General features: G+C 45.1%; 1 protein-coding gene across 4 annotated transcripts in view; it reads right to left on the reverse strand.

The window, feature by feature from the left end:
• Nucleotides 1-25093, reverse strand: part of LOC144785825 (rho guanine nucleotide exchange factor 3-like) — a 326449-nt gene that overhangs the window by 15520 nt on the left and 285836 nt on the right. For all 4 annotated transcript variants that reach the window (XM_078664669.1, XM_078664668.1, XM_078664671.1 and 1 more), the window contains one exon: nt 12921-13110. In XM_078664669.1, coding sequence (XP_078520795.1) covers nt 12921-13110 — 190 coding nt within the window. The remainder of the gene's footprint in view (nt 1-12920; nt 13111-25093) is intronic.

The raw sequence follows: 25093 nt of genomic DNA on the forward strand, positions 1-25093 counted from the left end.
TGGAACTGTGAAACCACCTTTGGAAGAAATTTAGGGTTAGTGCGCAGCACCACCCGGTTGGAGTGAATTTGTATGAATGGCTCCTGGATTGTTAGTGCCTGGAGTTCACTAACACGTCGCAGTGACGTGATCGCTATCAGGGAAGCCACTTTCCACGTTAAGAACTGAATCTCGCATGAATGTAGAGGCTCAAAAGGTGGACCCATCAGTCGGGTGAGGACCACATTAAGGTTCCGGTCTGGAGCTGGTGGGGTCCTGGGAGGAATGACTCGTTTGAGTCCTTCCAGAAAGGCTTTAATGGCAGGCACTCTGAAAAGTGAGAGATGCTGCCTGTTTTGGAGGTAAGCCGTTATGGCGGATAAATGTATCCGAATGGAAGCATATGCTAGATTGCATTTGTAAAGATGGAACAGATAACAAATGATGTTGTTCGTAGACGCGTTAAGCGGGTCTATGTTGTGGCTTACGCAATAAATGACAAACCGCTTCCATTTTGCTGCATAGCATGCTCTGGTGGTGGGCTTTCTTGCCTCTCGTATGATATCCATGCAGTCTGGAGGCAAGTTGAGGTAGCCAAACTCTAAGACCTCAGGAGCCAGATTGCCAGGTTGAGCTGTTGCGGATCTGGGTGCTGAATGTCGCTATGGCTCTGCGTCAAAAGTCTGGGTGTGAGGTGCAGCCTTTGATGCGGTACCACGGAAAGTTCTAGAAACGTGGTGTACCATGGTTGGCGTGCCCACGTTGGAGCAACCAGGATGAGCGTCATCGAGTGTTGCCTCAGCTTGCGTGCCACCAGCGGTATTAGAGGTGCTGGGGGAAAAGCGTACGCAAATTTGCCTGACCAGTTCATCCATATCGCATTGCCTTGCGACTGTGGGTGCGGGAACCTGTCGGCAAAGCTTTGGCATTTGTCGTTTTCCCTGGTGGCGAACAGGTCTATCTCTGGATGACCCCACTGCTGGAAGTACGGGTGGAGTACTGATGGATGTAGCTCCCACTCGTGCATTTGGTGGCTGTACCTGCTGAGCAGATCCGCCATCCGATTGTCCTTGCCTGGGAGGTGTTCCGCCATGAGGAAGATGTTCCTTTGGATGGCCCACTTCCACATGCTCTGAGCCAGATGAGACAACTGTGGAGAGTGTGTACCTCCCTGCTTCTGAATGTAGTACATTGCCGTCATGTTGTCTGTCTGGATCAACACGACCTTGTTGCACAGATGTACCTTTGAATGCCTTCATTGCCATGAAGATTGCCATCAGCTCTAGGAGGTTGATGTGCATCTTCTGTTGCTGCGTTGTCCATAGTCCCTGCACTGTGTAGTGGAGTACATGAGCTCCCCATCCCTGGAGAGATGCGTCCGTTGTTAGGATGATTTGTGGCACAGGCTCCTGGAACGGTCGTCCCTTGCAAAGGTTGTGTGGATTCCACCAATGCAGAGAGTTGTATGCACGACCGGTTACCAACACTAGGTCTCCCAACTGTCCGTGAGCCTGAGTCCACTGACGTGCTAAGCACTCCTGGAGTGGACACATATGTAGTCTCGCATGCGGGACTATGAAGATGCAGGAGGCCATCATGCCTATCAACTGCATGAACACTCTTGCTGGAAGCGAGTGTTGTGGTCTGAATTTCTGTATCATCAATTGAATGCTGTTGATCCTCACTGAATTTGGCTGTGCTGTGGCTGCCAGAGTGTTTATTGTTGCGCCCAGATACTGCCGTACATGGGCGGGCTGAAGGTGTGATTTTGGGTAATTTAGTGAGAATCCCAGATTGTGAAGAAGGTGAATGGTGTGGGACATGCTGGCGGCGCACTGCCGGGCCGACTTTGCTTGGACAAGCCAGTCGTCCAGATAAGGGTAGACGTGAACGTTTTGTCTCCGGAGGTGTGCAGCCACTGTCGCCAGGCACTTTGTGAACACCCTGGGCGCTGTAGTCACTTCGAAAGGGAGGACTTTGAATTGGTAATGCTGATTTTAAATGGTGAATCTGAGGTATTTTCTGTGTGACGGATGTAGCGGAATGTGAAAATATGCATCCTTTAGATCTAATGTTGCGAGGAAATCCCCCTGATTGAGCAACGGAAGAACCTGCTGCAGTGTTAGCATGTGAAAGTGTTCTGAAAGAATGTACTGGTTTAGTGGTCTGAGGTCCAGTATGGGTCTGAGGGAACCGTCCTTTTTTGGGATCAAGAAGTACAGGGAGTACACTCCTGTGCCTCTTTCTTCCACCGGCACGAGCTCTATTGCCCCTTTTTGCAGCATGACGAGTACTTCCTGCTGCAACAAGTGCAAATGCTCTGCGGACATAGGTCGGTGTTTTGGGGGTATGTTGGGTGGAGTGGATGTTAACTCCAGACAATAACCGTACTGATAAGCTTTCTGACCCACCTGTCTGTGGTGATGGATTTCCAGACTGGCAGGAACTGCTGGAGTCTCCCCCCGACCGGTGTTGTATGGTCGGGGGGCAGTGACAAGGCGTCACTGTTTGTTGGCGGCGGAGGATCGGGAACTGTTGTTTCCACGAACTCTGCCTTTGGCGCTGTTTCCGCGATAGCCACCTCTACTTTGTTTGTTGTACGTGGTTTGCACGCCACTCTTATTGTACTGTGTTTGCTGGGACAGCTGGCCTCTGGAAACACCTCTATTGCCTGAGCGACGAAAAGAACTACCCCTGAACTGCTGCGACTGGAGAGCCCCCATAGACTTTGCCGTTTCAGTGTCCTTTTTGATTTTTCCCAAGGTGGTGTCCACCTCAGGTCCAAATAAGTGATCGGGGTTTACCGGCTGATTTAGGAATGTGGTTTGTATCTCTGGCTTGAACCCGGAGATTCTGAGCCACAACATCACACTGGTGTTAATGGCCCTGGCCGCGGTGTCTGCAGCGTCCAGTGCACACTTAATAGAAGCATTTGAGAGGAGTTTCCCTTCTTGTATGAGCATCTCTGCTGCCTCTTTATATTCATCTGGCAAGTGTTGTAACAGGGTCGCAAGTGTATCGTAATGTGCCCTGTCATATCTGGCTAAGAGTGCCTGAGTGTTTGAAATGCGCCAGATATTGGCCGCTTGAGCCGCCACCCTTTTCCCTGATGCTTCTAGCACTTTAGATTCCTTGTCAGGGTGAGGAGCATCACCAGTAGTTTGTGAGTTTGCCCTCTTCCGGGCATTGGAAACAACTAAAGAGTCCAACGGCAACTGACCCTTGATGTATGTAGGGTCCCCAGGCTTGTACTTTTTCTCAATTCTGGGGTTTACAACCCTGGCCCGTGTGGGTTCTTTAAAAATGTCTGCAGCATGTTTTAAGACACCCTTTAGCATTGGCAGAGTCTTTACGGTCTTCTCAGAGGAGGAAAAGGTGTCAAACAAAAAATCCACCTCAACAGGGTCAGCATGGAGCTGGACATCATGATTTTTGGCTGCCCTTTCAATAAGCGCATTAAATGCCGCTGAGTCCTCAGTAGGCGATGTTTTCACAGTATACACTTGAGTGTCTGGGGCAGTTTGTGGATCCCCTGGGTCAGCAGCATCTGCCCATGTGTCATGTTGATCCTCAGGATCAGTGTCGGCAGGGTAGTTGTACTCATCATAGTCACCTTCCCCAGCCTCCACCTCTGAGTAAGTTGGCGAGATTGGAGCAGTGTCCTGTCCACGTGGAGCTATGTGTTCCACAAGAACGGGTGAATCCGTGGAATCCTTCTTTTTCTTCAAAGGAATTGTGTAGGACTTCATAGGCTGTGCTGGAGTAATCTTTCGTTTGTAAATAGAAAGTTTACCGGTGTCGGCGTCGATGAATCGTTCCGACTGCTCCTCAAGCAGGGGTTGTCGATGCTTTGTGTCCACAACCGCAGGTGCAGACTTCGGCCCCGTGGACGCCTTCACGGACGCCTCGACGACCGCCTTCGGCGCGAATGCCTTCGGCGCGACTTTTGGCGGCAGCGTAAACTGAATGGGCGCTGTTGACTTTTGAGGTTTGGCGGCAGGCTTCGGCGTTGAAGAATCCTTCGGATCGACAGCGGAAGCTTTGTCCTTAATGCGTTTTAACGATTCCGACACCTGCTTCGAGAAGGAGGCGGACGGCTGCGTCGACTTGATAGTTTCCTTCGAGCCACCACCAGGTGCGGACTCGAGGGTTGCAGTACTTTTGGCCTTATCCGGCCGACGCGCAGGATCGACAACTTGTGTAGCTCCGAGTCCTTTGTTTGTGTCGACGGCCATCAGCGCCGAAGGCTTCGGGTCGACGACCTTGACAAGTGCTTTTGGCGTCCCAGTCTTTGGCTCGACACCCTTGAGCGACTTCACGGGGTCGATAACCTTTTTTGTCTTTGTCTGTACCGATAGGTCTGAAGACTTGGAGCCGACCAAGGCAACATGCACTTTCGGTTTCGACGGCGCCTCTAGTTCTTTTGGTTTTGTAGACACCGAAGCTTTCACTTTCGGTTTCGATTTCACCAGTTGTGGCTGTTTAGAAGTGTCCGTAGCCGGGCCCGGAGGCGAGACTGTGGAACTCAGTGGAAGATCTTGGGTAAGGCCGTGTGGCGATCCCTCGACCTGAGCCGTACATATTGTGTTAACGGGGCATAGCTCTTCGCTTGAGCCATCTTCCATGGCCCCATAGGCCTCGTCGTCGTCTCCTACCTCGTCGACGATTTCTTCTGCATCGAGCATTTCTACGTCAGCGTCGTAGTTGGAGTCGATCTCTCCGCTGGATTGGAAATCGGCTCTTGATCTTCCTGCTCGTCCGCCTCTTCTCCCTCGTTATCGAAAATGTTCACTGGGTCAGGTGCCGTCTGCTGGGCCTCCTGGCGCGCAGAAGTCGAATTGTCTTTTTGGAGCGGAAACGAGAACAAGCCATACAGTTGGCTTCATCGTGATCCGGCGACAGGCACTTGTTGCACACCGGGTGGACGTCGATGTGAGGATACTTCGAGTTGCACACGGGGCACCTCTTGAACGGGCTCCGCTCCATGATGGTTCGTCGAATAAGGCCTGTAGCGTCGACCGGGCCTTGAGCACTGAAGAGCCACGCGACTCCTCTGGATGTCGAACTCGGGAACCGAGCAGGAACAGAACTGGGCACCGATGGCAAGACAATACCAACGATATAGGAAAGGCCTTCGGGCCCAAAAGAGTTTGTAGTGATTCCGAACTTGAGTGATCAAATATGCATCCGAACCCAATGGCGGAAAAAAACAATCTGGGGATATAGTCGATGCCCATGCGCACTGTAGTCGAGGGGAGGAGCCACCTATCTCGTGATACTTCGAAGACTCTTCCAGGACAACAATGTGCTATCATCTGGACCCAACACTAGGCGGCAATCTATGCAATAGATATGAATACAGCAGCCCACATGCCTCGAACGAATGTGGTTTCCTCACTGATAAAACAGTTGACAGTGCTCATCATCTCCCCTTGCAGTAACACCTCTGCCGTTTTGACAGGAAATTCACATTCCAACAAGGAATGCTTGGTTTTAAAGCGCTGCATTCATGGGCTTGCTGATTTCTAAGAACATTTGATGAGAAAGAAGGCTCTTCACGGTCCCTTTCTCACATTTTCTGCTTCTCTCGCTCCTTTGCAGAAAACCAGCAAGTCTATACCTTTAAACCAGATTCAGAGGATCAATGATCTGCAGAAGAAGCTCTCTCACAAATCTTTTTTGGTAACGGCTGATATTCCAATAGCCTCTTCAAATCTTTCAACTGTGTAGTACTGGAAGGCACTGATCTGCCATGCTCCTCTACCAAGGCCCATGCCAATTGCCTGCCTCTATCTTCTAGATTATTTTTCGATAGACTTAAAGCAAACCTCATGATATCTTGCATCATGATCCGGATTCAGGTAGGTTATACAGTGGGCATGCCTCTATATCTTCTGCTTTTCACACGTCACATCACTTAAAAGAGAATCTATCAATGTTCTTTCATTAACTGCTGGCGCATAGTGAGGGTTTTGGCATATAAAATTATATTTTAGAAGAAGTCTTTCAAAAACAAGTATTTTTTAAGAAACTGGAGCAACTCTCATGAGAGTTACCTCCACACAGATGTGCAGTGCAAAATCCAGTACTTGGAGCCTCTCAGAGGTGAATATGGGTCCCTAGCCCTCTTATTGGCCAGAGTTCTGGTAAAGTGATTTGGATAGGTTAGAAGTGGTCAATGGCTTTTCTAATGATGCAGGTACACTGCAAGTGAAATTGATTATCGAGGGTTCGCAGCCTAGTGGTTTCTTCACGTGGTTAGAAAATCTGTTCTCTCTCTGTGTTTGTCACCACTGGAATGATGCTTTGAGTAATCACCGCAGCCTCCAACAATGGATTTAATACGATTTTAGTATTGAAAGCTCACTGTGTAGTGTCACGAGGAGACAGTGTATTCTGTATGGTGGGCACAAGTTAAGGGGGGGGGGCATTTGGCAAAAATGGTGTACAATCACTAGAAGGAGACTCAAGGACAAGAAGGCAAGAGAGTGGTGAGAGAGAAAAGTTCAGAAGTAGAAATCAGCTGGTCAATCTCCAGGTCATGTGGGACACTTTATCATTAGTGGTTTTTAGCCAGAAGCACTTTGTATTCAGGGACCTGTAATCCTGAATGGGACATCCTAATGATGGACAGTCAGGTCAAACATGCAAAGTGTTATTTGATAAAAAGCCATGAGGACCACCAATGATCACACATGACACAAGGCTGATCACACCTATACCTGAAGTTGATCTGTCCTGGCTAAAAACGACCGAAAATTTGCATAAAACAAGAGTAACTGAAACACATTTTTGAGGCATATTACAAATCGGGGTATTCTATCACTTGCAATGGCCAAAATCTAGCCCAATGATCTACTTAAATATACTTGTTCTTTTGGGTGAGTTTTTGTGGACCATGTGCTAGAGGCTTAATAACTTAGATGTTGTAGGAAAGTGCCCCTTTTTGACATGGTCGCCCCCACTTTTTGCCTGGCATTTGATGCAATTTTGACAGATGTACACTGGGGTTCTGCTATCCATTTCCCCAGTCCTAGCTCTCTTTACCTAAAACTGTACAATTATTCTCCCAATTGGCACACCTTTAGCACCCCCTGTAAGTTCCCACTAAATGGTACCCCCAGTACCTGGGGCACGGAGGATAAAGAGGGTCCCTAAAAGCTGCAGCATGTACTACACCACCTTAAGAGATCCCTGAGCACACTCATGCAAACTACCTTTGCAGACTACATGACATCGTGCAGAGAAAAGTGAAGACACACTGCGTGTAATATCAATAAGTCACCCCTACAGCAGGCATTATAGCCATAAGGCAGGGTGCGTGAGGGCATAGCTGCATGAGCACATATGCCCCCGTGATGTTCATGTCGATTCTTAGGAATTCCAGTGAACACGCACGCCATCTTGGGTACTGGGCACTAATGATTAGGAGTTCCTCGGCTACATGATGTCTTTACTGATGCTAAAGATCACGGACCGGTTTCTGCCTCCCACCGTACCCCACACCCTACAGGTGAGAGCCCACGCTCTACGAGGACAGAAACAATGTCTGCTCTGGCCAGAGGTTTTATCACCTCCTTCAAACAGGATGGCTAAGTAATCAGGATATCAAGCCAGTAGGCTTCAAAGGCCTCTGCTTCCTTTGATGTGCAGCCCGGCTCCCCCCAGATTTGGAAGATGCCACCCCCTGCCCTGAGGACCATTTGGCACTAGGACAGGTGGCAAACTGAGCTAATAAGGAGGCGTATTCCTTATCAGGGAATACCACCCTTAAGATGAGCTACCTGATGTGAACACAATAACGAGAATTCAACCATTTTGTTTTTGTGTGGCATTAGGCTTACTGGGTCAGGGTTATGCCCACTTCCCGCAGGAAGTGGTCATACAGAGGGTGTAGTCACACTAAAGGGAAGTAGCCCATTGGCTACTACCCGTCACTCCCCTTAACGACCGTAAATTGAATATTTAGGGGTACCCCTGATGGCAGGAACTTAGATTCGACAGATCCAGACATAGAGGACAAAGAAAAGATGCGAGATACCAAGAACTGAAATCCGATGTGGACTTTTGGCACCAAACCGAGAGTGCCTACACCCGTATTGACAATCGTGACAGAGTGACTGGTCCTACAGCTGAGTGACTACCAAGAACCCGGGTAGACTGCCAGGCCTTTGCAAATTGCCAGCAATTACTCTTGGAGTAGAATACCTACTCTCCCCTGCAGTCCGCAGGCACCGAAGAAGCAGAGTCCGCTTTACCATGTTGCCGCTCCCTGGCAAGCCCAACGCAGCAGTTCCCCCCAGGAAGAGGTAGCTCTGCTCCTGAAGGTCAGATCTGTTCCCCCATAGAGGGACAGGACACCAGGACAGAGCGGAGCCGCACAGCACCAATACCCAGGGTACTGGACTCCTTGCAACAACCAAGGCCTGTTTAAGTGCAGTTATGTTATGTTACTGTGGATTTATAGAGCGGGTTATCACCTAGAGGTCTCTAAGCGCTGTAGGCGGACGTCAGACTAGTTGAGAACGAAGCGAGCTGTTCAAAGCGATTCCCATGCCTCTAAGAACAGTACAGTTTTCAAACTCTTCCTAAAGCGGAGGAGATTAGTTTCCTTATGAAGTTCAGTGGGGAGACTGTTCCATGCCTGAGGAGCAATGGTCGAAAAGGCTCGCTCACCCAAGGACGAGCGATTGTACCGGGGGCAGCCCAGATAGCAGGCATCAGCCGACCGGAGGACCCTACTCGGGCAGTAATTAGTCAAATGGCCCTTGATGTAAAAAGGGGCTAAGCCATGAACAGCCTTATGCACAATACAGAGACTTTTGAATTTGGTTCTCTGTAGGATCGGGAGCCAGTTTAAGTTCTGCAATAAGGGCGTGACCTGTGTATGTCTGGGATTTTTAAAGATTAATCTCGCCGCGTCATTCAGTACCACCTGAAGACTGGCCAAAAGATTTTTGGGCAGACCAAGATATAGGGCATTCCCATAATCGAGACGTGATAAGATCAAAGCGGAAACTGCCAATCTAAGGGTGCTGAAAGACAGAAGTGGAGACAGTTTCCGGAGCTGACGCATTAAGCCCACAGTGGTTCCAACCACTGCCGATACTTGCTGTGTCATGGATAGCAAGGCATCAATCTTAATACCAAGGCTTTTTACAGCCATGGCCAATTGGGGGAAGGCCCCCCCGTTCTGAGGGCCAGAACAGGTCATTCCAAGGGTTTGAGGTTGTAGTGACCGCTAAAACCTCCGTTTTTTCAGGGTTGATTTTTAGCGAGTTTGCCGACATCCAGTTGATGATAAACTTGAGAATGTCTTGCATTCTCAGGTAAGCCCTAGGTGAATGGTCGATCTGGATCAAGATTTGGGTGTCGTCGGCATAATTATAAACCCTGCAATCCAACTGATTGAATGCAGCAATTAAATGCTGCAGATAGGCATTGAAAAGCAGGGGGGATAAGGCTGAACCCTGGGGTACTCCACATACCAACGTAGCTGGCTGGGACACCAGATCTGCTAATTGTACTCGCTGGGACCGATCCCTGAGAAATGAGGTCAACCAGGCCAGAGCCATGCCCTGGATCCCTAGATCACTAATCCGCGTTAGTAGTTGGCGATGATCAACAGTGTCAAACGCCACGGATAGGTCTAGAAGTACCAGAGCAGTTGGGACTCTAACAGCACCGAGACCGAGCAGCCATCAAGAGACGTCAGCACCACAGAGACCCTCTTCCACAGTGGCCCAGTTGTCCTGATTTTGCCCACTCAACCGGCGAGACGAGCCTTTGATGCACAGCCGACCTATCTACTCTGCACCCGAGTGCCCCAGTCTGGGTACCAATGAACCGGCTGTGCCCCCTTGCTCCCAGGACTCGTGTGACCGGAGAGCCCCCCAACCCCCAATTCAGAGCTCTCCGACTTTTTCTTTGTTTCTTTACAGATGAACACGTTCATTTTTGTTAGGCACGTGGAGATTAAGCGGTTTGCCTAGAATCACAGGATGTTGAGCATCATTGCCGAGACTCTAACCTGGTTTACCAGCTTAGAGGTCGATCACTCTAGCCGTAAGGCTACATCCTCTCCCCAACGTGTTCCAAAGTCACCCTCTGCAGCCTGTTTTAAGGTAGCCCCCCCCTTCTTTCCATCGGCATAGGGTGCAAAGCTACCAACCCGACCTGCACCTCTGAACCTGGACCCCCACAGGGTAGGTAACGAGTAACTGCTGGTGGTACTTTGGTCCTTGTACCCCCTATGACTATGTCCAGAAAGAGAACCCCAGAAACAGACAGTAATTAACTGTATGCAACATATGCTTTTTTCCCTCATAGGAAAGCATTGCTGCGTATAAAGACACATTTAAGTGAACATTTTACTTACCTGTAAAAATCAATATTTAAAAAAGTACTTGCTTGATAAAGAAGTTCTTTGTATCAAAATTGACATAAAAATACAACTTATTTTTCTAAATTGGTCTCGGATTAATTTTTGAGTGTGTGTCTCATTTATTGCCTGGGTGAGTACAACAAATATTCAACACTACCCTCGGATAAGCCTAAAGTGCTCGTCCACACTACCACAAAAGAGAGCAGTTAGCTTCATCATTTTTGCCTCTGTAAACTAATAAGGACTGCATGGCCTATTTAGACTGTGTACCTCGTTTTGTTCAACTCTATAAAGAGCCAGCTTCCTCTAGATGTGTAAAAAGGGGCTACCGACGACTACAGAGTGCATTAGCTAGGTCCAACAGGTAACTCTGGGTAAGGGGACTGGTGGTGATTCTGCTCTTTGGAAGTGTTCTGGAGCAACAGTAAGCAGTAGTGTAGCTTCCCCCATGCTTTGTCCTGCATTCCAAAACCTCTACTTAAAATTAGAGTCATAGTTGGTTAAATATTACTGTACTTACCCATGTTCATATTTATATGTCAAACGTCCTAAAGTACAAGTGTTTTCTACAGTCATGTAACAATATATCAATTAATCACTACAAACTCTACCAGCTCTTCTCCTGGGCTTACAGAGAGTCTTCCTTTTACTTTCATGAAATTCTTTTCTTCTACGTTCATACTGTATGCTGTCAAAGGAGGTGCTCTTTTTCACACTACCTATATTTAATGATCAGATCTCATTATTTCTATTTTAAGACATCAGTGATCTGGTCAGGATAGGATATGCACATAGTCCTCTTGAGAACGCACGTATAACCACGTTTAGCACAGTCCAGCTGAATAGGGGTAGGAGAGGTAGAGAGCCTGGAAGAATGCTGAAAGGGCAAGTCAGTTTGAGGAAGACAGAGCCTGTAATATGGTCGCAAGGCATATCAGGCACACTTAGCTAGACCTGGCTTTATAGCAAACAGCCCAGTGAAATATGGGAAGTGTCATTTTGCTTTTAACTTTGAAAGCATGTAACCCAAAAATCCAGAATTGCTATAAACTGTGAATCAGTATCCCATCACAGTTTTCAGACCATTCATCCATCAAGCTATGGAACAGCATCTATGCACCTGCACTTACCCATCCATGCATCCTCTTAACTTAGTAACCTGTGTGTTCATCTGTTTGCCCTCCCATCCTTCCAACCCCAAACCTGTGCATTCACCACCTCTCCATTCATTAATTCGCCTGATCTACCTTCTCCTTGGCATTTATCATCCACCCCAGTATTTATTTATTTTAAAAGTTTTGTATAGCGCTAGCGAGTCCATCTTGCCATGCTCCTATGTCCATTCCTTTAGAACCATCTATCCATTCATGTAAACACTCACTCAGCCATTATAACAACAATCCACCATCCACCTGCCTGCAAATACCTGCATGCCTGCAAGCATGTTTGTCCATGGCTTTGCTTTCTAGGTCTACAACTGTGCCTTTTTACACAGTGCGGGTGTGAGGTATATGTTTGTGTCCCCAAACAAATCACACAACATTCTCCATCCATAACAATAAAATGCAACATACATATAAAAAATCCAGAATTAAAGACCTAGTTTGCCATCAGGCTTAAAAAAACATCAAAGATAGCTGAGTGGGTGAACGTGAAGAGTCAACAGGCACATCAACGAATGGATGAGCAAGTGCATGGCCGGATGTATTGTTAAACTAAGCGAGTGCATGATAGGCCGCAGGAATGTTGGTAGCATGACACTATTCTGCATCCCAAATGAAGCTCCTCACTCATTCATCAAACTATGTACAGCCACTCATCCACCCACAGTGATCCACATTCACCACTGTAATAATCCCGGTAAGCAAGCGTTTGTCTATCCATATCTTACACATACTCGTCCATCAATTACCAGTACTTTTGCTAATAAACAACCAGTCCTACTGCCTTTGCTAAAGGTTGATGGTCTTGGCCTCACTGAATTCCTTTTGCGTTCCTTCTGAATTCGCTTCCATACATAAAATGCACCATAAATATATATTATAGGGATTCACTTGGGTTGCATTTACAAAGCTTGCGCTGCGTGGCATGCATTTCCCCTTTCCATGTTGATTGTGGATGGAGGTATGATGTGTGTGCCAAGAATTAAAGTAATAGAAAAAATGTAGTTTATTTATTATTTCAGTTACAAAAACATATCTGGCTGTGAGAGCTTTAAGCAGATCTTTTCCTTTCAGAATTCAAACCCCTGCAGGTCAGACATTTGTAAGCCATTCAGTGAGCTTTATTTTGCTTTGTGAAGTCCATGGTCTACCTGTTAATTGTAATGTTTTACGGTAAGATACTACCTGTTGCTTGGTTATGGGCTGGTTAAAGGGAAACCCCACAAATCTGTATCATGCAATCCTCTAACAGAGACTTAATATGCTTGTGCCAAATGACATCCTTTCCCAATTCAGTAAATGAGGACTTCTGTAAGGATAAACAAGCTGATCCCAGGAACCCTTCTAGGTGACAGGCAGGGAGGGAAAGGAGAGCCATCAAGATATGCCCTTACCACGCTCATTGTTGTTGGTGAAGGCGCCACGGATGGAGCCGCCCAGCCGCACCTCTCCATCAGGCAGGTCCTCCAGGAGGAGGTCTCTCATTGGGATGGGTTGGCGGTAGACCTGGTAGTACAGCTGTTCACTTTGCGTCACTGGCCTTGTGATTACAAGGACGGCTTCAAACAGGAAGACATGGAGTCGCTGAGAGGGAAGAAGAAATGAGGCCATTAAGATCATAACTTTATATCTTAGACTGCGGAGACCACATGACTGGACGGCCATCCTGGGTATTTAAGATGTTCCAGAAATTAACAAAGAGGACAACTTCAGTCAATGAAATACATAAAACAAGAAACAATATCACTGAACATGAAGGATAAGCATTATTTCCAATTTTTAGGGTCACTTCATGGATGATTCCACTTCAGCATTGTTTGCAGAAAATGTGACTCATAGCCTGAAATAGCTCCCCAAATTCTCTGCAGAAAAGCGTGAACTCCAGGGAAAGACATAGGGCAACAGTTCACAAAATAGTTATCAATCTGTTATCAAACCGCGATCATTCCTACGAGTGGGAGCAGACAAACAGCCTTTGCCAATTCACAAAGCTGTCCTGGAGAACTTATGGACCAGTCAAGGGTTTTCAGGAAGACTTCAAGACTTCACGGCGACACCGTTTGTTTCATAGCAGCACCACGTCTATCACATTTGCCAGGTCAGGTTATGGGGAAATTGGGAGACAATTTGATGCAGCGGTTGGATCGAATTAACCTTTGTATTCACTGCCTTTCACTGGCTTCCATTGGCTTCCATTGGCTTCCATTGGGTGTGGGCCATTCTACCTTTCTTCAGGCATCTATTACTAAATACTTTCATGAAGGGGTAAACCGGTTATAGTTCATATCATAGGTGGGTATTAAGGTGATGGAGACAGAATTAGGTTCATACTCTGACCAGTTTGTAAATTGAAACTTATGTAGCTCAAAACCAAGATAGAGTATATGGATTGAGCTGGTGCAATGTATTATTGGGAGATGTGGCATGTGGTTCAGCATCCATTTGAATGTGTTCTTTAGTATCTGTTTTCCAATATATATATATATTTTTTTTTTTTGTTGCCCCATTTGTGAAAGATTTCAGCTCGTATCTTAAAGATACGAAAGACTTTTTAAGGATCATACAGGATGTCAAATGGGAAGAGGACATGGTCTTGATAACATTGGACATTGCCAGCCTGTATACTTCCATTAAGCACGAAGATGGCCTGCTGGCAATGAGGAGTTTTCTGGATAATAGACCGATTAAATTTCGAAGCCATAACACCATGCTGTTAGAATTTACAGACTTCTGTTAACGAAACAAAATTTTTTTGTTTGCAGGCAAATTGTATTTGCAACTCCAGGGGACCGCGATGGGCACGTGCTTCGCCCCCAGCTACGCGAAACTATTCGTGGGGTGGTGGGAGAAGCACGTGGCCTGGGCGGGGGAAAATGAAAAATGGATGAATAGCATCATTTTGTGGACCCGCTACATCGATGATCTTTTCTTGGTTGGCGTGGTCCACAGTCTGAAGCTGAGGAATATATTGCGGAATTGAACAACAATAGTTTGAATTTAAAATTCAACAGCAATATTAGTAAGAGTGAGGTTTTCTACTTGGACCTTCGGGTCTATGTGGAGAATGGTTCTATTGAGACAGCGGTTTACAGGAAACCCACCGCGGGGAATACCATACTACACTCACGTAGCTATCATCCACGCAGCGTCATCAATAATATTCCCCTTGGGGAGTTCTTGCGTCTAAAACGCAATTGCTCAACTGCACAGGAGTTCCATACAGCAAAGGAGCAGTCGAGGGAGAGATTCTCACAGAGAGGCTATGGGAAAGGGATCTTGGATAGAGCCGCAATGAGAAGTGAGTTAGTGGGGAGGAAGGACCTATTAAGTGATAAGGTCAAATCCACAGATTCTAAGATCCGACTAATCACGGACTACTCAGACAAATCTCCAGAAATCTTTAATATATTGCGGAAGAATTGGAGGATTTTGAAATCAGACCCTGTAATCGGGAAATCTATATCAGATTATCCCCTTGTTACTTATAGGAAGGGAAATTCCTTTAAAGACTTTCTGGTGAATAGCCACTATGACAAGAAGAAAAAGAGGAAAATCACTGCTTCTGGCTTCTATCCTTGCATGAAGTGCAAGGCCTGTAGGAATTCACAAAAAGTCAAGGAATACTCAATTCCAGGCAAGAAAACAAAAAATAAGATCACGAAACTGCTTAACTGCAATTCTGACTATACAGTGTACTGCTTGATGTGTCCTTGCGGACACAAATATATAGGGAGCACAATTAAAGCTACTAAATTGAGGGTCCTTGAGCACATGAGGGCGATCACTACAAAAGACCCTAATTACCCTGTAGCACGCCACTTCGAGCAAAAACACAACAGTAACAGCAATTTACTGACATACTTCATACTGGATCAGTTAGTCAGAACTGAGAGAGGGGGCAACTGGGTGAAAAAGTTGAGAACTCTGGAATCGAGATTCATCATCCAGCTACAGACTAAGAACCCGGGTGGGATGAATAATGAGGAAGAGATGTGGACACATATATGATTATCCCACCTCACTGTGTGTTGTTTTCTTAGGAACCTGGATCAAGAAATATGCATATATATTCAGAAATGTTTGCCCTTTTTCCCTTTACTTTGAATATATCGTGTGAATGAATTATTGGAATAACGTCTAGCCCATTCAGGGCGTGATAGCAGTATAGGTTGCACATATAGAATTTCAATTGTGAACCTTTCTTGAGAGAACTCATGTATGGAGTATTATGAGTTACTAGTTTTGAGGGCACTCGAGGCGCAATAAGACAAGAGTGTATGAGAATGTACATTATAAAGTACTGGGTAATTCTTTTGATTAAATTTGTAAATAGTGTGAATATAACTTTCACTTAACCCAAGCATTAACACTATATACCTGTATGTAATGCATTGTGAATATTGATTTACATTTCGTTTTTACCATTATAAGATGGCCGCCGTGTAATCACATTGAAAATAATATGTGCCTTCTTTTATGTTGTTGATTGGCAACACGTGACAGATGGTCACTATGTTGGTGTTTAAATAATGTTGAAAAGCCAACGCCTGCTTACACTGACGAAGGCGGTAACGCCGAAACGCGTTTGTAAGCTAACCTTATTTGCAGAGAATTAACTTTAATAAATCACTTGGCTAACCCACGATATACTGGCTCTGAGTGCTCTCAATTGTGGTTAATCCCGAGGATTGGGTGATTCCGGTGTTCGCAATATATATATATAATTTTTGTTTTGTTTGATTAACAAGTATGCAGAAATAGCAGTATATAAGAAAATGTACTTGTGAGAGGATAATGATAAATTTACATCTCACACTTTAGCATACTTGTATAATCGAGTGGTTTTTACAGTGTTATTTTACAGCATAACAGGTTAATAAAGAGTGATCACACTAAAAATGTTTGAACACCACTCTAAGATGGCGCTGATTATTCTCAGTCGACCAGTAGTCCTTCCTTTAATGAAGTGAATATGTTTAAAACCATGTCGATGTCCGGTGGCTACCGACATCGAAAAAGGCTGTGTGCCGAAACGCGAGGGCGTCTGCCTTTGTCTGTTTGAAGAAATAAAAGCAACCCTGGAAAATTGTAATTTCCGTGAGTGCGGGTAATTCTTTGGTACGTGGAGAATTGAGCAGAATATATATATATATATATATATATATATATATATATATATATATATATATATATATATATATATATATATATATATGCACAAAAGGGTTCTACCGGGATCGTCGCTCCAGAGTCAGGTGGCGTCCAAGTTCGGCGAACCACAAGCCGAAAATCCAATTAGATCCACAGGTTGCTTACAAAGCATAAAGGACGCACTCAGGAAATTGCAGAAAAGCGGATTTATTTATCCAGCAACACGCTACGCGTTTCGACAACTGATTTGTCTTGATCACACGTGAAAACCCCCTGGTGGTGACAATGAGTTATACATTTCGATCATGTAAACACAGACAACGGACATACAAACAGTTCCACTAAAGTAATGTAGTAAAACGACCGCCATATTGAACTGGTGAAAAGTGACCATAGTATCTCATACTCGGACAGTGCCTGAGAACAAGGAATTAATGCAGCGCAAGTTACTGCAACAAAATAAACATTTGAGGACAAGTGCCCTCATTAGACTTTAAAAATGTTCAAATGAAAAATACACCCCCCCCCCCCTTTTCCTAGGATCCCTTAGTTCTATGAACAATATTAATGTTAGCTTCAGAACAAGCTGTGTAAAATGAATAAGTTAAAAAGATATAATCATTCATGTTTTCCTTTGCAGGTTTACATTGATTTTATTTGATTTTAACTGTATGTTTTATGTGTATTTTTCAGGATATGATGGAGAATTCCTGTGTTCAATCCTGTCACATTTATTGTCACGGTCCTCTATCATATGGAACTTTGGATGAATGACACTACCACAAGAATGAAAGTAGAATTTTCACTTTTTTGATTTCTTTGCACTCTCCCTGCTGTCCGATGTATACATATTCGTTTTGTTTGCAAGACTTTTCTGGTACATGGCTAGACATGTCAATTGACGAGTCCATGTTTTGATTATTGTTCCAGACCGCCGTAACCAATGTACCTAGTGAATCTGGCTTATATTCACATCCACGACTGAATAGCTGTTTCAGTTGGAAGGGCACTAGTCCTCATTCTTCTTTAAAATCTTTAAAATGTTGCATGACAATAGTTTGCATGGTAATATGAATTTGTTTTGTAGGTACTGTCCTACTACGAGATACATTAGTAATACTTACTTGTATTTTTCATTTGAACATTTTTAAAGTCTAATGAGGGCACTTGTCCTCAAATGTTTATTTTGTTGCAGTAACTTGCGCTGCATTAATTCCTTGTTCTCAGGCACTGTCCGAGTATGAGATACTATGGTCACTTTTCACCAGTTCAATATGGCGGTCGTTTTACTACATTACTTTAGTGGAACTGTAAGCAACCTGTGGATCATATATATATATATATATATATATATATATATATATATATATATATATATATATATATATATATATATATACATACACACACACACACTTCTAGCCACAGATATATTACCTTTTGAGTTCCCCGTTACCAGGCTGCATATTGATTTTTATTTTATCAACTGCTCCAGAGTGCCAATATGTGGGATCATCGGACTCTGTCTCCCTCACACTGCCTCCAGCAGTGATGGCAGAGACCTATATAGGCAATACTCTGTGCACCGAGGTCAGTCCCTTTATTATCCGTACCCTTCAAAGCAGATCTTGAGCTTTTCTCCCAAAATGTTTGTCGGCGTTTCTCCGAATCGGTTTTATTCAGAAAGTAAGCTGATGAAATGTCTACTCCAAAGATGACCGACTTCAAAATGTGCCAGGACTACAGGAAGCTTACGTCAGTTACCGACCATCAGGACGTCTGCCTTTGATGTCTAAGATCTAAGCACATCTCAAAGTCCTGCAACAAATGCACCTGAAGATCATCGGGGATCGAGATGGGAAACTGTAGTCAGCGAGCACAAGAAACAGGACAGGATGTGCCCTGAACAACTCATTTTAGCACCAGGCACATGTCCTGCTACAGAATAACCAAGACAAAACCCAATGTTCCACATGATAAGGACGATGAGGAGGAGGGATGAGGAGGAGGGGGGAGGGAGGGGGTGGGGGGACAGATGGCAATTTCTTGCCTGTTTATTACAATGATGCTGGCCTATTTTTAGATTTACAGAATGCATGTGGCCTGGAAAGTTCTCCCGAGACAAAATTGGACCACCACCATCTCCTCCACAAAGGAGAATGCCTCTTTTACAGTGTTAGTCTTCAGGACAGGAAACGTGCTGGATCGTCAGCTGCCCATTATAGAGAATAAAGCAAGTCAACTGACTGAAAACTTGCAGACTGAGCCTGCTACCAATGATGAGACTATTGACAGGAATATTTACTATAATGTTAAGTATAATGTTGCAATGATTGACCTTGAAGAAAATTCAATTAAAGGGATTGAAAGAAAAAAGAAAAGGAAAAATCTGATGGATCACGAATGGAATCTGCATCCATAAAGGGTCCAGACATCGCATGGTGGGGCAGGCCAAAGGTAGATCATTTCTTGTCACCAAGAACACAGTGTTGTGATTACTGGGCACTGAAGTTTTACTCCTAGTGGTTCCGAGAGAGGCATTCCACCTTCAGTGGAACTCCAGCCTCATGTATGCCTTCCCACCTCTGCCACTTCCACCCAGAATTCTGAAGAAAGTCAGGAGGGACCGAGCTCAAGTCATCCTAATAGCCCCAGACTGGGACAGCAAAGTGTGGTACTCGTACTTGCTGAGCCTGAGCATCTGCCCTCCAGTCTTTCTATCTCATGGGATGGGCCTCCTGTCTCAGAAACAGGACAGGGTCCTGCACCAGAATCTCAACATACACCTACATGCATGATGATTGAGCAGCACCAACTGAACGGGCCTGATCTGCCTGCAGAAGCTCTGGATGTTATCCTTGAGGCTCGGAGCTTGTCCACCTAATTCATTTTATTCGGGTCGTTGGGTAAATTTGTGAGTTGGTGCAGGGATCATTAGGTTGACCCTCTTCAGGCCAAGCTGTCTGATGTTTGTTTTGTTGCTGGCTCTGCAAGGCGATGCTGCGGGCACGGTTATAGATTAGTTGCAGTCTCTTTGGGTTTTTCAACATTTGCCCGGTCAACGTTTGTCATTCAAGACACCACTTGTGAGGAGTTTCGTAAAAGGGCTCACATAAATATTCCCTTCCGTGCCCTTTATGAGGCTCCAATGGGAACTTAACTTGGTCTTTATGTTCTTGATGTGCATGCCCCTTGATCCTATGCAAAGTTCCTCACTGAGATTGCTAACCATTAAAACTGTGTATCTTCTTGCAACTACTTCTATGGGGCTCAGAGCAGGGGTAGGACGACCGCTAGTTGCAACGAAGTGCTCGGTCATTTTGATCCCATCGACACTATTCCTTTGATATCTGGGTTTCAAAATGACTCCAGACAGCACCGCTAGTTATACAATGTTGCACTGCACCAGCGCTGCAGTAGTGTAAGAGTCAAGAGTACCCCCTCTCTCTCACTTTTTAGTACACGGGTCCTGACGAATTGCCGTTAGACCCGCCAGGGGCTGTAAGGCAAAAAACATGTTGACCACCCTCACTAGACAGACCCTGTAGGATCATTACTCCCAGACAGGGATCACTCAATTTTAGTCAGGCAGGTACACCCTCAGAAAAAAACTCATTATGTAGGACAGTGCCAGACCTATTTCATTCTGCACCACTCATTCACTTCCTTGCCCACATAACCCCACACACCCAACGGCTTCATAAAAAGATCTCAGGCAAACAGCCCCTTCGCGGGTGTCCGTCAGGCATTGCAGCGCCGGCCCGACGAGGAGCAAAACGCCCTATGATGAAGCATGACATCCCTCGGGGTGCGTGAGGGCAATCCATAAAAGACCCGATCACTCCCTCATTCACCTACACTTTAGGAACTGCACATTCCTTCATTTTTTGCAGATCCCAATTGGGAGCACATGTGCAGGACCTGAGGAAAAAGCTCCTGGTTCCTCTTTTTGAGAAACTACTTCTGCAGGTCAGTGAGCTACAGGTACTGTACATTGAACACTTGTATACTACCTTCTTCCCTGACAAATTGGTACGTCAAATGTGTTCTTCCTTTCAGCCGAAGGTGGTTACACAGAGGAGACATTCTATCCCTCTCCCAGCCTTTTTTCGTCCACTAAACCCCTCTTAAGAGGAGAGGCTGTATCTATTGGACATCAAAACAGCTTTTAGCTCTTACATCATGTTGTCACTTCCCGTATTGACTATGCCAACTCCCTGTATGCTGGGATTCCTGCCTACCATCTTCATCGGCTCCAGCTGGTACAAAATCAGGCTGCAAGACTGATCTTTCAACAGCCTAAGCACCACCATGTTTCGCCCTTGCTGAGGAGACTGCACTGGCTCCCAGTAGCCTCTCGATGCATTTTTAAACTGGGTTGCACGGTATTCAAGGCACTCCTCGCTCTTGCCCCAGCTTTCACTTCCCTTAGTCTCAAGCGCCACATTCCCTCAAGAAATCTCCGGTCTTCTACACACAACCTCCTCACTGTCCCCAGGTTTAAACGCAAAAAGCACGGAGGTTCCTGCTTCTCTTTTCTTGCCCCCACACTTTGGAACTCTCTCCCGACCACTATCCGACTGTGTCCTAATTACACCTGCTTCCGTAAATTACTCAAAACACATCTCTTCCAGTTAGCTTACGAGTAACCTCGCTGCCTGCCCCTTTCTGCGTTTGCCCATGAGCGCCATGAAACCGACCCGGTGACCGTGCGCGGTAGAAGTGATTTTAACATAACATAACATCATGCATACCTAGGATCACTGGGTGGCTAACCATCTATGTATCGCCTTTGCTAAGAAGTGAAAGGCGGTTCAGAAGAGAGCCTCGTCTAGGTGGATTGTCTAGTGCATAAAAGCATGCTATGCTCATCACCGGTGTTGGACATCTGCAAGGCTGCAACATGGGTGGCTGTGAACCTTCAACAGGCATCTCTGACTCAACAATCCAGTACTCGGAGAGGGCTATTTCGTCCACTGGGGCTTACTGGTGTAAGTCCACATTGTTCATACCCTCCAACTTTTGGAAAGTATTGTATTGGTATCTATTCAAAAGGCAAGAACTCTGTGCTTAGAAGTATCCATCAGAAGAACAAGTTACTTACTTTTGATACAGCTCTTTCTGGTGGATGTTCCATGCAACTGCATACTCTGACTGCCCTCCCTCACACCGATTCCATGGAGTAGACATCTTGTGTTCTTATAAGGTCCCAAGTTAGATTTTGTATACTGTCATTTCTTATGCAATCTGTTACAGTCAATCCTCATCTGAGGGCACTGAAGAGTTTCAAAAGAAAACTGGAGTTAGTGTGCAGGGGTAGCCCCAATGAATGACTCCCTGCCATCCAATCTAGAGTAGGTTTGAGGCTGCTGAGGAGCAAAATGGTGCTACCTATTAGCGCACAGAAGCAATTGCTAGTTAACGTTCCTGATCAAGTCTAGCACCTCAGAAAATTCAAAAGTTGTGGAATCCGTTAGGTAGAGTATCCACCCTTACCAAAGGTAAGTAACTTGTTAGTCTTGGTCGATGAGTTTATTTAATTCGAGTTGGGAGAAAAGTGGATATGTAGCTGCAGAGACTTGGCCTTCAAAGCTCAACCAATCTGAAAAAGCGTGAGATGAAAACATTTTAAGTGAGTATTTTAAAAGTTAAACTGCTTTTATGGCGGTAGCTGGGATACCTAAAAAAAAAAAAAAGCTACGGCTGGGTCTGGTATTTCCACAAGCCTTGTGATCTGCTTCAAAAGTAAAATGGAGATGTGTCTGCATCTGGACTACACAGAAGCACAGTTTGCTTCAATAAATAAACGTGGTGCCAAGGCTTTAGGTTCCACTTTCACCAAACATGGCAGTTCCACTTTCACCAAACATGGCAGTACTACACCTCCATTAAAATGATGCCCTACGTGTTTTACTGAGAATTATGTAAGTGACAGATATAGGCCAACACAATTACCATTACCAAAAAGAAACGCATGTCAGGCCACAAAGTTTGAATAGTAAAGCAAACGAAGGAACTGAAAACAAGAACCACTCTAATTGCTTGATGGGTGCCCCTCAAACTATCTACGATGCCAAAACATAAAATGTGGATGTGATGATTTCACCAAAATTCACAGCGGTTGGTAAGGTCGTCTTATTGTAGAGCCACTGATAGAAAACATCTGCCCATTCTTTTCACCGAAGATATTTTGTGATCAATTCATTTTAGTCAATAGCACCCAGTAGTAACTATTTTTTTCCTGAAAAGCAAGGTTTACTAGGTTTTCCTTCCAGAAAATACCTTCATTAGTTAGTCAACCTTCAATGTGGCCACAAAAAGTTTCGTCTCTGCCCCGACACTAGTCACAGTGGTTAGGAACCTCTGCTTTGCGATGGATAGACCGCTTTCTCCTAATGACCAAATGAAACCTCTACAAGTCTAGATCCTAGTACCTCTGGCTTTTACATAGAATTTCCCATACTTTGTGCTTCCATGATGCACCTGCTGTAATGGTCCCGGGGAGGTTACATTTTGCGTAAACGAATGCTACATAATGAGATTCTCCACAGCATCTGCTCCACTGGCTTTCGAAGGTGCAGAAAGGTTAACGGCATATTGCACTCCTCTTTTTACTTTAGCTACCACTTCACCAGAGCATTTGTTTCAAGAATCCTTTTAATATTCAAAAAGCATTGAACTTCAGCACCCCTTTTTTTCGTACACCACACACGAGATGCACCCTGTTTTTAATATTTTTTCCTTAAAGCACCTCACATTCAGAAGGTATGATCTAGAGTTCGTCCTGATCTTCAACTACCCCCCCACATGCACTTTCATTGTAAACAACTCTTCATTTTTAATCATTATTTTGGGAGTAAAATAATTTAAAAAACAATTGCTCCTTTGAGTAATTCAGGTTATTTTGTTGTAGTTACCAACAAGGTTGAAGAGATCTTTAGTGGTGTCTATGCTTTACAAGCTCCAAAATGGTACTTATTTAAAAACAATGCCTACAATAAAGATTGCGAGTCGGATATCCGCTGCAGACTCTATACATCAGGCGCACCACTGAACGAATGAATAGAAGACAGACCGGGATTTATTTTCCATAACAATAGATGGACGGTGCAAATTCTCTACTTGCCCCACAAGGTCACAGATATTAGCTTGTATCCAGGTCCACAGCAACATAAGGTAATCAGTTCCGAAGACAAGGCCCATAGGTTTGGAGTCTAGACCACTATTGTTCTTGCTGTCACTCTCAAGAGAAGAGTCCTCCTGGTAGCATAACGTGCACAGGCCATTAGGAATTCCAGAACAGTCTTTACAACAGTATCACATTTGATGAAACCTCTGGAGCAAAGATAGGTGTCCCATAATATGCAGTAACAATATCAGTCGGATTTAGTTTCAAAAGCTGAAAACCAGGATCTTCTTTGAGGGGTTTGTACTTTCTCACCAAGTGGGTCATGGCCAGTGTTCAAAATATTTCTTCCATGATCTACGTTAGTCCTGGTACAAGAAGGAGCAAATGTCTGGGAAAACTCTTTCGTAGAGTCTCCATAATAATAGAAATGGAGGGTTGACGCGTTTCTAAAATTAACAGATCATAGAATACGGGGATATTGTCTAATTGTGAGTTCTACAAAGTAGAACTTGTTAAAGATGTAGGTACACCTGAAGAGAGTGTGTCATCATTAGAATGGGAAGATACTCTGGAAGATCATGATGGAGAACTCCTGCATCTACAATTAGCAGAAGGTTGATCGAAATCCAGATCACCAGGTAGAATAGACGCCCCTTATGGTGCTAGGAAGAGTAGCTGGGTGTGACTGATCTCTTCCTTATAGGAGTGATAGGATGGAAATGTCCCCAGCATGGTAAACGGGCATGTAAAATTGGTACCTTGACTTTTATTTGGCCTCAATATCATGGTAACGTAGTGTGCGCACGTAGGTCTAGAGCAGTCCATGATACTACATGGTACAGAACCAGCTCTGGGAACTGGATAGGGATACCAAGTGGGCCCTCTTAGTCGGGCACTGCCCTGGGTATATGAAGCAGGGGGCAGCGTACCATATTTTGTGAATTAGTAGTGCGACCAAACCTTTCTCTCTGTGTCAAGAAGAAACATGCCTAATAGCTCCTCTTCTGTAAAATTCCTTTATGTGAAACTCAGAACCCTGCACTGACATTCTATGTGCATGTTGAGTGTGTGTATGTGCGATGTGTGTATAGCACATTTATGGTAGTCAGACTCTGTAAGGTGAAAGGTTCAAGATTACAGGGGGCATTTTGGATGCACCTGGTTTACTAAGGCACAGGACAGCTTCCTCAGACAGTGAAAGTATATTGCCTGCATTCCTGTGGCTGGAGAGTGAAAATCCAGACGCTGAGATTGGGGAGGACAGAGACAGGGCTTCCCTTACCAATT

This window comes from Lissotriton helveticus, chromosome 10 (assembly GCF_964261635.1).
Source record: "Lissotriton helveticus chromosome 10, aLisHel1.1, whole genome shotgun sequence".
NCBI lineage: Eukaryota > Metazoa > Chordata > Amphibia > Caudata > Salamandridae > Lissotriton > Lissotriton helveticus.